Raw genomic sequence first — 12,369 nt, 5'->3', positions numbered from 1 at the left:
GAGATTACAAGATAGCAGCTACTCAAGCAACTGCCGATAAATTTTGGAAACAGGTCTCCAAAAGACCTGGAAATGGCTTGAGATTTTGTACACCGAGCTGCTTATTACAGTACTGCAGTAGAACTTTAAATTTGTGTTCTGATCATGTGGCCGTGACTAATTGCTATAGAAGGGTTTGGGTCCCCTAGCAATTTCATTTGGGAAGAATATAGTATGAGAGATGTACATAGTGTGGTTGGTAATGACTAATATACTTTGTTATTATACTATCATGAACCAGCACATAATGATAGCCTAATTGTAAATATTATATACCATGTGTAAAATAGATTAGTCACTTAGAACTCATGTACTAGTAGTTAAACTGTTCTGTGTGTATTGTATGTACAAGTTGCCAAACACTGTATCCTCTACAGTTGTCGTGCAATAAAGTTCTTCTTCTTCTTCTGTATATCACACCATACCTCTCTCTGTTGTCCCAACGTACACATCCCCGTCACTTGTGCTCATAGCCATCGCTTTGCAGCTCTTTGTGCGACTGGAAGCCTTTACTAAGGTCTGGAGAGGAAATAGCACATTTCCTATGATATTTAACCAACAAAAATGAAAACCATCGTTCAATATATCAGCCAATACAGTGACAAAAACTTGAAAAAGGCCCACTGAACATGAACTACAGGCAGCCTAATAGTATTGAGAGGGACTGTTTACCAAATACAGTACTTGCTGTTAAACAATAGTGTAGATTGTAGGCTTGTTGGTCAGCATACATATAAATGGCTTGCAAGACATTGCGCTTGCTGTAATTGTTGTGCAATTGAAGGCTCATTGATTGATTGACTTTCCATTCAAAATCAATTACAATAACAGATAGAGCCTTGTATAATAATAATATACTAGAAAGTCTGACAGCTGTTGTAATAAACCTTTCAGTTTTAGATTTCTATTATTCATAGAAACATAAAAAGTTTAAAAGTGATATTGTTAATAATGTAAGTCATTGGAGAGAACCTACTATATATTACATAATAACTGCAATCCAGATTCAGTCACTTCGAAACTTACAGGAATAAACTGAAGCCTTCGGAGAAGAGAAATACTGCGGCTGATGGACATGTGATGAGCGCCCCCTGTCTACCTGGAAAACAACTGCAAGATGAGGACTCAAGCAATAAAAGGGTGTATTTTTGCAGCCAGTAGGTACCCAAAGTGTGGGTAATGGGGCTGTTTAACGTGGTTGAGGCACCTCCTCGAGCACGGGACCCCCGTTTTACGTCCCTCCTGGAAGACGATTTCGTGGAAAGCTTCATGAGGCTACAGCAATCCAGACATCCTTGGTCCGACCGGGGGACTCCAATCCAAGTACTTTCCGGACCGCGCGTTGCTTAACTTCCAAGATCGAGGGATCGAGGGATACAATGTTGACGTCATTCATTCTTTATAGATTATGTATGAAGTGCCTGAGTTGTTTACTAGTAATGTTCACAATCTGAATGATGCTCACATCTACTTTTAAAACGTTAAGTTCCAAAGGCCGCAAGAAGCTGTCAGACATTAATCTATCATGAAATACAACAGATTTAAAAACTTCTTCAATCATGCAAATTAACTCCTGATGTGCATTAGTACTATTTAAACATGTGTCTATCATTTACTAAAACTGTCGACATACCACAAATCATGATTTTCTAATAAGTTACCCACAGTCAGTTATAAAATTATGACTTTTTAAGGTTGTGTTTATAACACAGTATTTATGGGCGACCCCCGTCCTCAATAGAAGTTCCAGTATGAAGAAGTGCCTCACAGTACTTGCAATTTAGGCCATTTATTCTTTCGTATACAACAGCAAGGTGGAAACTGTGGTGAATGGTAGAGGAATACATCAGTTTTGAGACTGTATACCTTAATAAGTTGGATTACGTTGCTTCTTCGGCCGGCGGGAATTTGCGTCTTGATACTGTTTATAATACCGGGCTCTGCCTGTGCGTCGCCTGCAGTTCCATGACCTCCACTGGGGGTAAAATAATGTGGCTGTTACAAGAGAACAAGGGCAATATTCGCAACTTCGAATTTATGCTCATTTTCAGATTTTGTAGGTTGAACCAGGGCCGCTGGACTTCAACAAATGAGATTCTTGTTAATTGCTTGTGCACACTGTGCTATGAATTTTTAGGCGTGGAACCTCCTCACCCTGGGGTCCTTAACGATGTAAATACCCATAGGCGAAAAACTGTGTCATGCCACCTTAAGCCAAGGTCAGTTTATTCCATCAAGGATGTGATGATGTAACACACAAAAATCAAGATTCTACGAATATCTGGCGACCAGTCTCCAAATTCGGGCGATACATTGAATAACTAAACACTTACAGAAACGACCGTGTTGTCAGGACAGGTGTCAAGCCTCAAGACGCCTTGTGAAGCCTCCTTCAAGTGTAGAACTCCTACCTGAGGCCGGTGGCCTGACGTTCAACGTTTGCTAGGTCATTCACTTTTGACCTCAGCGGAGAAATGATGGCAGCAGTACAAATAAGACAAATCAAATATATATGCTTACAAATGATCTTATATCATAAATCAATATAGTCATAAATTTACATAATTTTATTCTCATCCTAACTGAAATCTAAAATCGTTTTAATCTTAATGAAGGGATCACCTTGTAACACATTTCAAGTCTGTTTGGTTGCGTTGGGGTAGTCCCGGTGCATGCTGGGACCGCCGCCGTGTCCAAGCGTGACTGTGTTGTGTCAGGAGAGCGGTAGGTTTGAATGTGTTTATTTTGCTTTTTCTTTGCTTTCTCTGTGAGTTTACAGCGCGAACAACTTCTGAAACACGTAAAGGTCGCTTCTGTGTACGTTTATTTTCTGATTGTGTGACGCCTGGTTCAAAAGAGAGGGAGATCACTTCAACAGCTTACGGGCCAGATCAGACGGATCGGAAGTTCTTCCCGAGACAGCGTCCTAAATACTTTCACTTTAAAGTGTCGTAATCTATTCCAGATGTCAAATCATGGGCGGAAATTTTCTGTTGTGTTTCTTTAGACAGTAGCTGTAATTGTCTTGTGTTATTGGAGCTTGTGATCTCTTATTTGTTCAGGGAAGATAAAAAAGTTACGTATGTTTCATGCAGCTATTGACAATGTCCCTCTTCCTGTCAACAATAATTCTTTTACACATTATTGACAGGATGTTTCTGTGGATCAATTCGCTTAGCGCTAAATGACAGAATTAATACATTGCAAATATGTTAATGCTTGCACTAAAGTCAAAGTGACCGGAGTTCTCGTTTTCGTAATTTTTTATTATCTTTTGTATCAATTTCTCTACACCAAAAAGTTACTCAAGCAACTGGATATGGTTTTTGAAAATCTTATTACCTGGATGTCTAACCTACATCGACGGATTTCTCTACACAATTTCAGGAAGAGTCTTGAACCAGGAAAATGGAAGTGAAGAACGACCCTGACGAGGAACCAGACCTCACCGCCGACCGGAGCCTTCAAACCGTCCTGTCCAGTTTCCAGAACCAACAACTCTCACCAAGCAACAATGTAGAGAAGGAGGAGAACCATCTCTTGTGTCTGAAGTCTCTGGATCTGTCTTCTTTCCCTGAGTCTGTCTTAAACCTGACACATGTTGAGAAGTTAATACTAGACCATAACAGTCTTACCTTCCTACCTGGTGAGTTATGTCACACCCTGACTCACCTGTGTGTCCTCTCTGTCATGGGAAACGACCTTGAGACACTCCCCACCTTATTTGGGAACTTGACCTTGCTAAGAGAACTCCACGCCGGCGAAAACTGTCTCCAAGAACTTCCCGATTCCTTCTCAGATCTGAAAGACTTGAGACTGCTTTACCTGACTGGCAACGAGTTGAGGACGTTACCTTCTGACTTCGGTCATCTAGAACACTTGGAGACTTTGATGATTGATGAGAATCACCTCAAGAAGTTGCCCAAGACGTTCGGGTCTTTAAGGAGGCTTGAGAGATTCGACGCCTCCAACAACAAGTTGGAAACCTTGCCAGAGTCATTCGGGGGACTTTCTCGTCTTAAAATCTTGAACCTCAGTACTAACAAACTGTCTTGCCTTCCTGAAAGTTTTGGAGATCTTCCGCAACTTCAAGAAGTGGAACTGTCTGGAAACTCCTTAAGTTTTTTAACCAAAGACTTGAAATCTTCCCACTGCTTAAGGAAACTGTATGTAGACAACAATGTGCTGAAGGAGTTACCTCCTTGGGTTGGGCACCTGTCATCAATACAAGAAATGTCACTGAGGTGAGGCAATTAGAAGTCTAAAGACATCTTTAACAGAAACTTCATAGTTCATAAGGAAAATAGATCATTGAGACAGAATACTTGACAACATGTAAATCTTGAAATATTTATGGTTTATTTTCAAATAAGTAAGTACAATGTATTTTCAAATGTTGCCCACAGTCAGCAATAAGGTGCAAAGCTTTAATTTTGTGTGCACTCACGCACTCCATCCTCTTCTGTACCTAGTGGTACGTAAGGCTTCAGGAAGTTCTTCCATCGTTGTCTGTCGGCAGCAACTCTTGGTGCCTCATCCAAAGAGAAACCCCTCTTCTTCACCTCCTTCTCTATGCAGCGCCTCCATATCTCTTTCGGCCTTCCTCTCGCTCTCTTCCCCTTTCTTCCGTAATTTTGTGTGCTCTTGATCAAAAGTGCTTATGAATATGAAACACGACTGTTTCCAGCTTTAACGTTCAAGTGTTGTTTTTATCGTCACACACATTGTTCGCATTGTTTGGGAGCCTGCATGTTGTTGAATTCTGTTCTTGAATCTGTCATTTGAAGTTTACAAAACATTCTTTTCATCAGTTTGATGTCATTTTCAAGTTTTTCTGGAATGGAGGGACAGGTCCTGGAGACGTAAACCCTGCACTTTGTGCTCTCAAGTTCAGTGCTGAAATATATTTTTCCATTTGTTAATTCCAGAGACAACAAGTTGATGAACCAGCCGCTCCCAGAGTCCTTCCCGGCGCGCAGCGGGCGGACGTTACGGCTGCTGGACCTGAGCGGGAACTTCATCACGGCGCTACCCGCCTCGCTGGGTCAGCTGGGGTCGCTGGAGAGCCTCCATCTGGGGAGTGCCATCGGAGAACTGGAGCGGAGACACTTCCAGAACGGTGAGTAAACCTAAATAGATAAACAAACAAACAAACAACTCCTAACCCTAACCTTCCATCTGGGAGTGCCATCAGAGAACCAGGGCGGAGGCACTTCCAGAACGGTGGGTGGAAAAAAGTTCTAATTGGAAACTATGTGACTCCACTGCCCACTCAGAAAAAGGCTAGGATCATCAGATTTTTCTAAGGTAGGTAGTGAAACAGGAAACGCATCTGCAATGAACAGCAGGCTGTAGTTTAACGTCCAGTCCTATAGCTAAGAACGTAAGGACTGTAGTGTCCCTATGTAGAAAAAGCACTTACTCCTACATGTTGTGCAATAAAACTCAATAAAGTTCTTCTGTAAAGTAAGTCAAGTAAAGTTCTTCTTCTGTATTTCCACACTCAACTCAAGTGATAACAAATGCCTTGCTTTTTCAATGTCACCAATACATAACATCGTCTTTGCTTGAGTCACTGATTCATTGTCTAAACTTGCCTTATTTTTTTCCCCTTTTATTTTTTGGTTTGCTCTTTTCTCTTAATTACCTGTAGGTGATTTCTTATACTCCGCAGGAAACTGGCTCTGCGCCCTTCCCGAGAACTTCGGCAGGTTGAGACACCTCAAGACGCTCCACCTTGACGAGAACCAGCTCACGCACCTTCCGGGCAGTTTCGGCAGTCTTGGCAGTCTGGAGTTCCTCGACGTGGGGCAAAACTGGCTCAAGGAACTCCCCGATTCCTTCTGTGAACTAAGCAACCTGCAGGTGGATTTCTGACAGTTGTGATTTTATGCTCATGTAACGCTAGTTCACCTATATCTGTTGTTTTGAATAAACACTACTTAGAAACGTCAAGTCGACAGATGGTGATATTAAACTGCAATATTAAAAAAAATACCGCAGATAAAGGTGACCAAGTGTTATTTGAGTTTGTATTTTGTCATTGAACTTGCAGTCAATATTCCCTAACTTTGACTTAATGATATTTGTGCAACTCAAGATCTAAGTTGCCAATGTAATAGAGCCCATATTGACAACATCTGTTTAAAATGATTCTTGGGTAGGTTTCTTAGAAATCAACAGAAACTGATAAACATCTTGTATTTTGCTGACGAGTAGATGAGATACCACCTACTGACCCTACTTTTTTCAGAACTGGAGCAGGAAACACAACATTTTTTGTTCCTAGGCCTAAGCAATTAAATAGTAGTGCTATACACTGTTACAATGGCAACTTGTTATGGAATGTCTTGTCCTTCCCTGGTTGTGCCTTAATGTAGTGATTCATTTTTTTCCCTCCCTCTCCACCGTACCTGTCTCAGTTCTGTCAGCTGTCCAAAAACCACCTGCAGCTGTTGCCTAGCAACTTCGGCCGCCTGTCGTCGCTCGTCGACCTCCGCCTCGACAACAACATGCTGGGGGAGCTCCCAGAATCCTTTGCAGAGCTCCGGCAGCTGCGGACGCTGGACCTGTTCTGTAACGAGCTGAGGGAGGTTCCCGGGGCGCTGAAACACCTGACAAGTATCACACGGCTCGATATGGATAAGGTATTATAAGGTTGCATTTTGTGCACCCTAACTTGGAATTTGTATTTTATGTCATACATGTGACGCGAAAACGTTCGATACGGATGTTCCGGACCGGCTGATAACTTTCAGTACGGCCCGGGCTTATCACACGGGTTCCATTCGGATAAATCGAACTGTTTCGAGTGGGCCGAGTACGGCGCCATCGAAAGTTCGAATACCTGATTCGGACGTTAGAACATTACTGTTGAAACGCTTTTTTTTCGTGGGCAACAAATTTGTTCAACTTCTGGCGCATTTCGCATCAAAACAGTGGTTTTCTCAGGTGGGTATGACATAAATAAAATACAACACGGTGTATTCCGCATCACCCTCGGTCTCAGCCCTCCTGCGGGTCAGATCACCCTCCCTCCGGCCTTCGGGCGATCCGACCCGCGGTCGGGCTGACACCTTGGGCGATACGGAATACACCATGTTGTATTCTATATGTATCGTATCCATTTTTTGATTATACTGCTGCTGGGATCCCTGTCACATGGGTAGGCAGTAGTCGGATAGTCTTTACACTATGCTTCTATGCGGCTGATCTGTCCAGTGAGTCCAACTCTGGGCTTCAACTGTGTTTATTTGGGTACTGCCCCAGAGACCTACTAGAATACATTTTAAAGAATGAGTAATTTGTAATGTTACACCCAGTCAAATTTGCTGCATGGTCTTGGTGTTTGAGTGTAAGAAAAATATGTAATGAATCTTTTTGCTGTGCTGCTTGTTTTGTTTATTTTATTATATTTTATTTACCAGTCTGAGGGTAAAAATTGCACTCAGGCTACGGCCTGTTTTTCATGTGTCTCTGGATACATACAAGACTCTAATCTTGAAGTTAGTAGTCATAGTTTCAGAAGCAAGCCTGAAGAGAGGTACTCACATCATTTTCTGACATTGTACATGTTGTGCACTAAACATGTTTAATATTTTGATCCCGAAGACGGCGACACTGGTTGTTGAAAACTTGATCCGTGTATGCCTTGTGTTGGAAGGAAGTTTAGCATTGTACTATGATTACTACCAACATAGATGAGCTTTAATGGTACTTAAATGACAATGACAATGATCTTTATTGCATATTCCTGCCCACCATGGGCTAAATGCATTGGGTTGGATAACTTAAGTATACGTGAAACAGTTTACATCTTATATCATCTAAAATCTACGTAGTCTCTTCTCTCTTTTTGAAACATGTGTGAACAAATTTACAAATCTTTTCAAGTGCGTTGTATCTATTAGTCGTCATAATGTAATTATACATTTCTTCCTTGCTTAAACACACATATTCATTATCTAGTTGTAGTGTATTTATGAGGGATGTGCGCATCTCGGTGTATAGTGGGCATTCTAAAAGAAAATGTACTTCATTCTCTACACATCTATCGTTGCAAAATGTACATATTCTGTCATTTGGAGGAGTCTTGCTGTGTCTACCAACTTCAATTTGTAGTGAATGGTCGCTAATTCTTAGTTTAGTCATGGCTCAGCGGTGATAGAAATTTTGTATATCGAGATATTTTTCTCGCTCATATGTATGCTTAAGTCTTCTGTAAGTTCTTAGCTTGTTTAAATAAGAATTTTTCTGTTTCAGAACAAGTTCAGCCTACCCCCTGAGCTGGTGCCCAACATCATCTTCAAACCCACCTACGCAGCCAGGGACCCTCGTCTTAAGGACACTTGGCGGGGAAGGAACAGGGCTGACAGGAACAAGGTCGAGGTGGTCAAGGTCAGGAGAACATGTCTTGTACATCTTAGCCCTGTGGTTGTCTGGTTTCCATGGATACGTAATTGGCAGTTCTTTTTTCTTCCCAAGTTTGAGATTAGCACCACACCTTTAGCATTTTAATGGTACTTAGTATTGCACCCCAAAAATGTGAAAAAAGGGGTTGGAGGGTCCAGCTTTTGGTTCATGTTTCTCGTCATCTGTTGGGAAATGGCATTAAATACTAACTTCTAATCTAAGAAGTGATGTTTTTTTAATGAAAATTAGGTTTGGGTGGAAGCGTTTCCATTGATTTATCCCAACAAAATGCCAACAATTTGCTCATTATTTTCTTTTTCAAGGAAATATTTTTTCCTCTAATTTACAGAAATTTGCTATCATGGTAGGTTGAAGAAATGAAACTCAGTTGATCTTGTAGCTGAAGGAATTTTTTCTCTACTCATACACGGTTACTTTGCTTAAAAATAATTCCCTAGAAGAGAGGTCCCTAGGCTTTTATGGTGTGCAGCCTAGAATTGAAACTCGAAATAATATGTGGGATGTGATCCCATCACACACCTCATAATATTGACCATTTGCAAAACCCAGTTTTCTTTGTTTGAAATTGAACCTTTATTTATTCATGAGAAACTCGGAAATCGGAATTCAGGCCTCTTTTCAGTTGCTTGAGTACTGTAAATGCATTTAAGTTTGCAGAGATTTAATTTCGCGGTGGTTTTAATTTCGCGGTAGCACCATGCACTGTAGTCTCTTACCGTTAAGGAAAAATGGTCGCGGTGGTTTTAAATTCACGGTGAAGCGCCCGCCGCAAAAACTGCAAACATTAAACCACCGTGAAACTTTCTGCATTAAATTTTACAGTAACTACTTTTTGGTGTACATGTATTTTTTACCTCATTACATCAACATAATCTTTGATGTACAATTACTACAAATGCAGCTTGAGCCCCTGCCTGATGAAGAGGAGGAAGTGGAGGATGAGAAGGATGGACCGATCCCCTGGAACGACAGCATCCTGAGACAGGCCATGGCAAAGAGCATGTCACTCTGGAGGTCTCACACCAGCGAGGAGGGGTCTCACACTAGGGTGGAGGGGTCTCACACCAAAGTGGAGGGGTCGTACACCACGGAGGAAGGGTCTCACACCAGGGTGGATGGGTCTCACACCAGTGTTGATGAAGGGCCACCAGCATTTAACAGCCAGTTTTCAGATGGCGGAGGCAGCACGGGGGAAAGCACAGGTAGGCATGCTTCTTTGTAGCTGCATGTATGATGTTGTTTATCTTAGCGTAGAGATGGCCAACTGACAGAACTGTTGATTCTACCGGTAGAGATCGTGATCAGTGCCAGCAATGTGTCAGGTCCATTTTTCCTTCGATAGATCTAGATTTGAAGTCAATCCATTGATCTAAAATGTCTTGAAAGAAATATTAATAATAAATAAATTAAGAATGTGCATTATTCTACCAGATCGCAATCCCCACTTGGACATATACGCTGCCTCCATGCTAGGTTTGTTGTGCGCACCAGGTGTCAATGTAGCATAAATCTTTTCTGAAAAATTTATAAACTTATATTACCGTCATGGAAAGCTTCCCAAGCTTCTGTCTTTTGTCAATGAGTCTAATTTCCTCACTTTCAATAAATTGATTTGTTTTCCACTAACTTTTGGTCTCTTGCAGTTCATTCTAAGGCTGATCGGGGGAGATGTTGTACATGATTGCAGTTCATATTTTAAGTAAACCTTTGAAATTGTTGCCTTTCTTTGCAGGCACAACCACACCCGAGTCTCCAGTGTCCCCCACATTCCCATCAGCCTCCTTTGTTCCTGAGACAGAAAACTGGGAAGATGAAATTGAGGACACCTGTCCTTGGGGTAAGGAAATGTCCTACATCAGATTTTACAATGTAGTTTGTACAATCACGTGTACATGCTCACCAAGGCTCTGGTACCTACTGTACGAAACATCAATTAAGGCAGTTTACCATTCCTTTTGGTGTTACAATGTTAGTTGTAACAGCAAAAGGACTGCAAGATAAATATTTTGGTCCACTGTTTTGGTACTTCACAAGAAATTTAAAGCTGTCACACAGTACACATACTCTACTGTAACATGAAATAAAGCTACTGCTAAAGCAACAGTACTTCTGTTCCTATGGGTACGGGACACAGTACATTAAAGACTATGTCTATCAAACATTAACTGTATCCACTTCCTGAAACTGGCTGTGTATGAAAATACTGTCAGGCTCTTCTATTTTCCATTTAGTCAGCATTACTTTTTCATTTTTTTTAAATTCTCCAATAGTATGTAGCCTATCAGTATCATCCACCGTAGTGACCGCTGGCTCAGTACTATCGCTTGCTAACCATGGAGCAAGTGAAAGTATTGAGCCAGCGGTCACTACAGAGGATGGTACTCAGGCTAAATGATGCTACGTGTATGCCCTGTTGAACATTGGAGAGCAACAGAACATGTACAGAATCTACCGTTTTCGCTTCTTCATTTTTTTCTTGGCCAGACATGCTGGTGTTCTACCAACACCCTTCTCATTCTCTATTGAGTGAGCATTAGTTTCTTTTTTTCTTAAAACTTCTCCAGTGCTGTGTCCTGAGAGCAAGAACACATGTACAGACACCGTTTCCACTTCTTTGTGTATTTTATGATTACGTTAGCCAGAATGGCAAGGTGATGTTTTAGGCTAGTATGTCTGTCTGTCTGTCTGTCTGTCTGTCAATAGCATAACTCGAGAAGCCTTGCATGAATCCATTTGGTAGGTGGGTAGGGGTCGGGAAAACGAAGGTCAAGTTCGATAGTGGGCCCCCTAGCAGCTTGCTAATGTACTGCAGCGGAACTTCCATTTTTGATATCTTTTGTTTTCTCTGTCAGACACGCCAGTGTTCTACCAACATCCTTCTCGCTGGTACAAGGGCTCGTCCGCGATGCAGTTTGTGCCGTGCGAGGATCATGTGGAACCGGTTGCCAGGATACGCTTCCTGTACACAGTAGAGGATGGGCAGTTCGATGACGCAGAAGAAGACATGTTGTGACACAGCATTATGAAAGGCAGCAGTCAAAGTAAAGCCATATGAAGACAGAGTGTAGTGGAGGGAGTATCTTGTGGGCAGCAGTCATTGTAAGGACATGTTGGGAGATAGGATCAATTGGGGGTAGGGTTGAAAGTAACTTGATGTATTTCACTCTCATTGGGGCTGTCATGCAACCCCCCCTCCCACATTTCCAAGCATTAAAACTCCAAAAGTACACATATTACTAAAGAAAAGAAGAGATATATATTTATATGTCACCAAGATGTCACATATCAGTAAAGCTTACAAAGAAAAGCTTACAGTGAACCAACATGTGATGAACCAGGGTAAGATGGGTTGATATCATCATCAGCCACTTTTAAACGTAGAACATCCGTGAGAGCCTATTTTCATAACTTACTTTACATGTTAGTGGTAGAGAGTCAGTAGCACATTTAGCTAGTTGTTGCACCAGGACCTTTACCAGATAAAGCCAGTCACACTTGATGGATAACGTCCTCTGACTGCCTCAAACTGATGCAAGCACAAGAAGTTAAAGAAGGATGGGCATTAGATGCCGGACTTTTGCAAAGGTTGTGCATAGCAAATAATGTGGTGTAGCAAATAATATGTCATGTCATACAGAAGTTATCTCCCTTTTAGAAGAAAGGTTGTTTTGTTTTTGAACAACATATTGGCTCATTTGTACTAGTACCTGCTTGCTGACATACTTTCTGCACAGGTCATGTGATCAAATCAGGTTAAGAAGGTGATCAAAAACTTGTTGGTTAGCGCTTAACATGTGTATGGATATAGTATGTAAGTGATACAGCCATTTATTTTGTGTTTTTAAGCATTGTCTCAATTAATGTCTGTGTTCTGAGGGGCATAATTTTTTCCTTTTT

At 41.5% G+C, this 12,369-nt stretch overlaps 2 protein-coding genes across 3 annotated transcripts in view; one reads left to right on the top strand and one right to left on the bottom strand.

Moving 5' to 3' along the window:
* The window catches only part of LOC118429524 (serine hydrolase-like protein), a 12,587-nt gene extending 10,083 nt beyond the window's left edge, over positions 1-2,504 (bottom strand). The window contains exons 1-3 of one of the 2 annotated variants that reach the window (XM_035840024.1): positions 2,373-2,504; positions 1,066-1,138; positions 465-558 (exon numbers count right to left, since the gene is read on the bottom strand). In XM_035840024.1, coding sequence (XP_035695917.1) covers positions 465-558; positions 1,066-1,116 — 145 coding nt within the window. In that variant the 5' untranslated portion in view covers positions 1,117-1,138; positions 2,373-2,504. Of the gene's footprint in view, positions 1-464; positions 559-1,065; positions 1,139-1,504; positions 1,552-2,372 lie in introns of those variants that run through there. The other variant, XM_035840025.1, reaches the window with a different exon arrangement.
* A 927-nt stretch (positions 2,505-3,431) lies between these two features.
* Positions 3,432-12,100, top strand: LOC118428651 (leucine-rich repeat protein SHOC-2-like). The gene is made up of 8 exons (XM_035838760.1): positions 3,432-4,283; positions 4,968-5,158; positions 5,714-5,904; positions 6,462-6,686; positions 8,302-8,436; positions 9,374-9,674; positions 10,205-10,309; positions 11,325-12,100. Exons 1-8 carry the CDS (start codon positions 3,448-3,450, stop codon positions 11,483-11,485), a joined length of 2,145 nt encoding a protein of 714 aa, XP_035694653.1. The 5' UTR covers positions 3,432-3,447; the 3' UTR covers positions 11,486-12,100.
* Positions 12,101-12,369: the final 269 nt, after the last annotated feature.

Source organism: Branchiostoma floridae, chromosome 13 (assembly GCF_000003815.2).
Source record: "Branchiostoma floridae strain S238N-H82 chromosome 13, Bfl_VNyyK, whole genome shotgun sequence".
NCBI lineage: Eukaryota > Metazoa > Chordata > Leptocardii > Amphioxiformes > Branchiostomatidae > Branchiostoma > Branchiostoma floridae.
This window is presented reverse-complemented; position numbering and strand designations above follow the sequence as displayed.

What these genes read in the sequence shown, in the direction of transcription:
- LOC118428651 (XM_035838760.1), top strand. Translation starts at nt 3,448, where the DNA reads ATGGAAGTGAAGAACGACCCTGACGAGGAACCAGACCTCACCGCCGAC. An exon ending in CAGCACGGGGGAAAGCACAG is followed by an intron (nt 9,675 to 10,204) that starts GTAGGCATGCTT and finishes CTTTCTTTGCAG; the next exon opens with GCACAACCACACCCGAGTCT. An exon ending in TGAGGACACCTGTCCTTGGG is followed by an intron (nt 10,310 to 11,324) that starts GTAAGGAAATGT and finishes TTTCTCTGTCAG; the next exon opens with ACACGCCAGTGTTCTACCAA.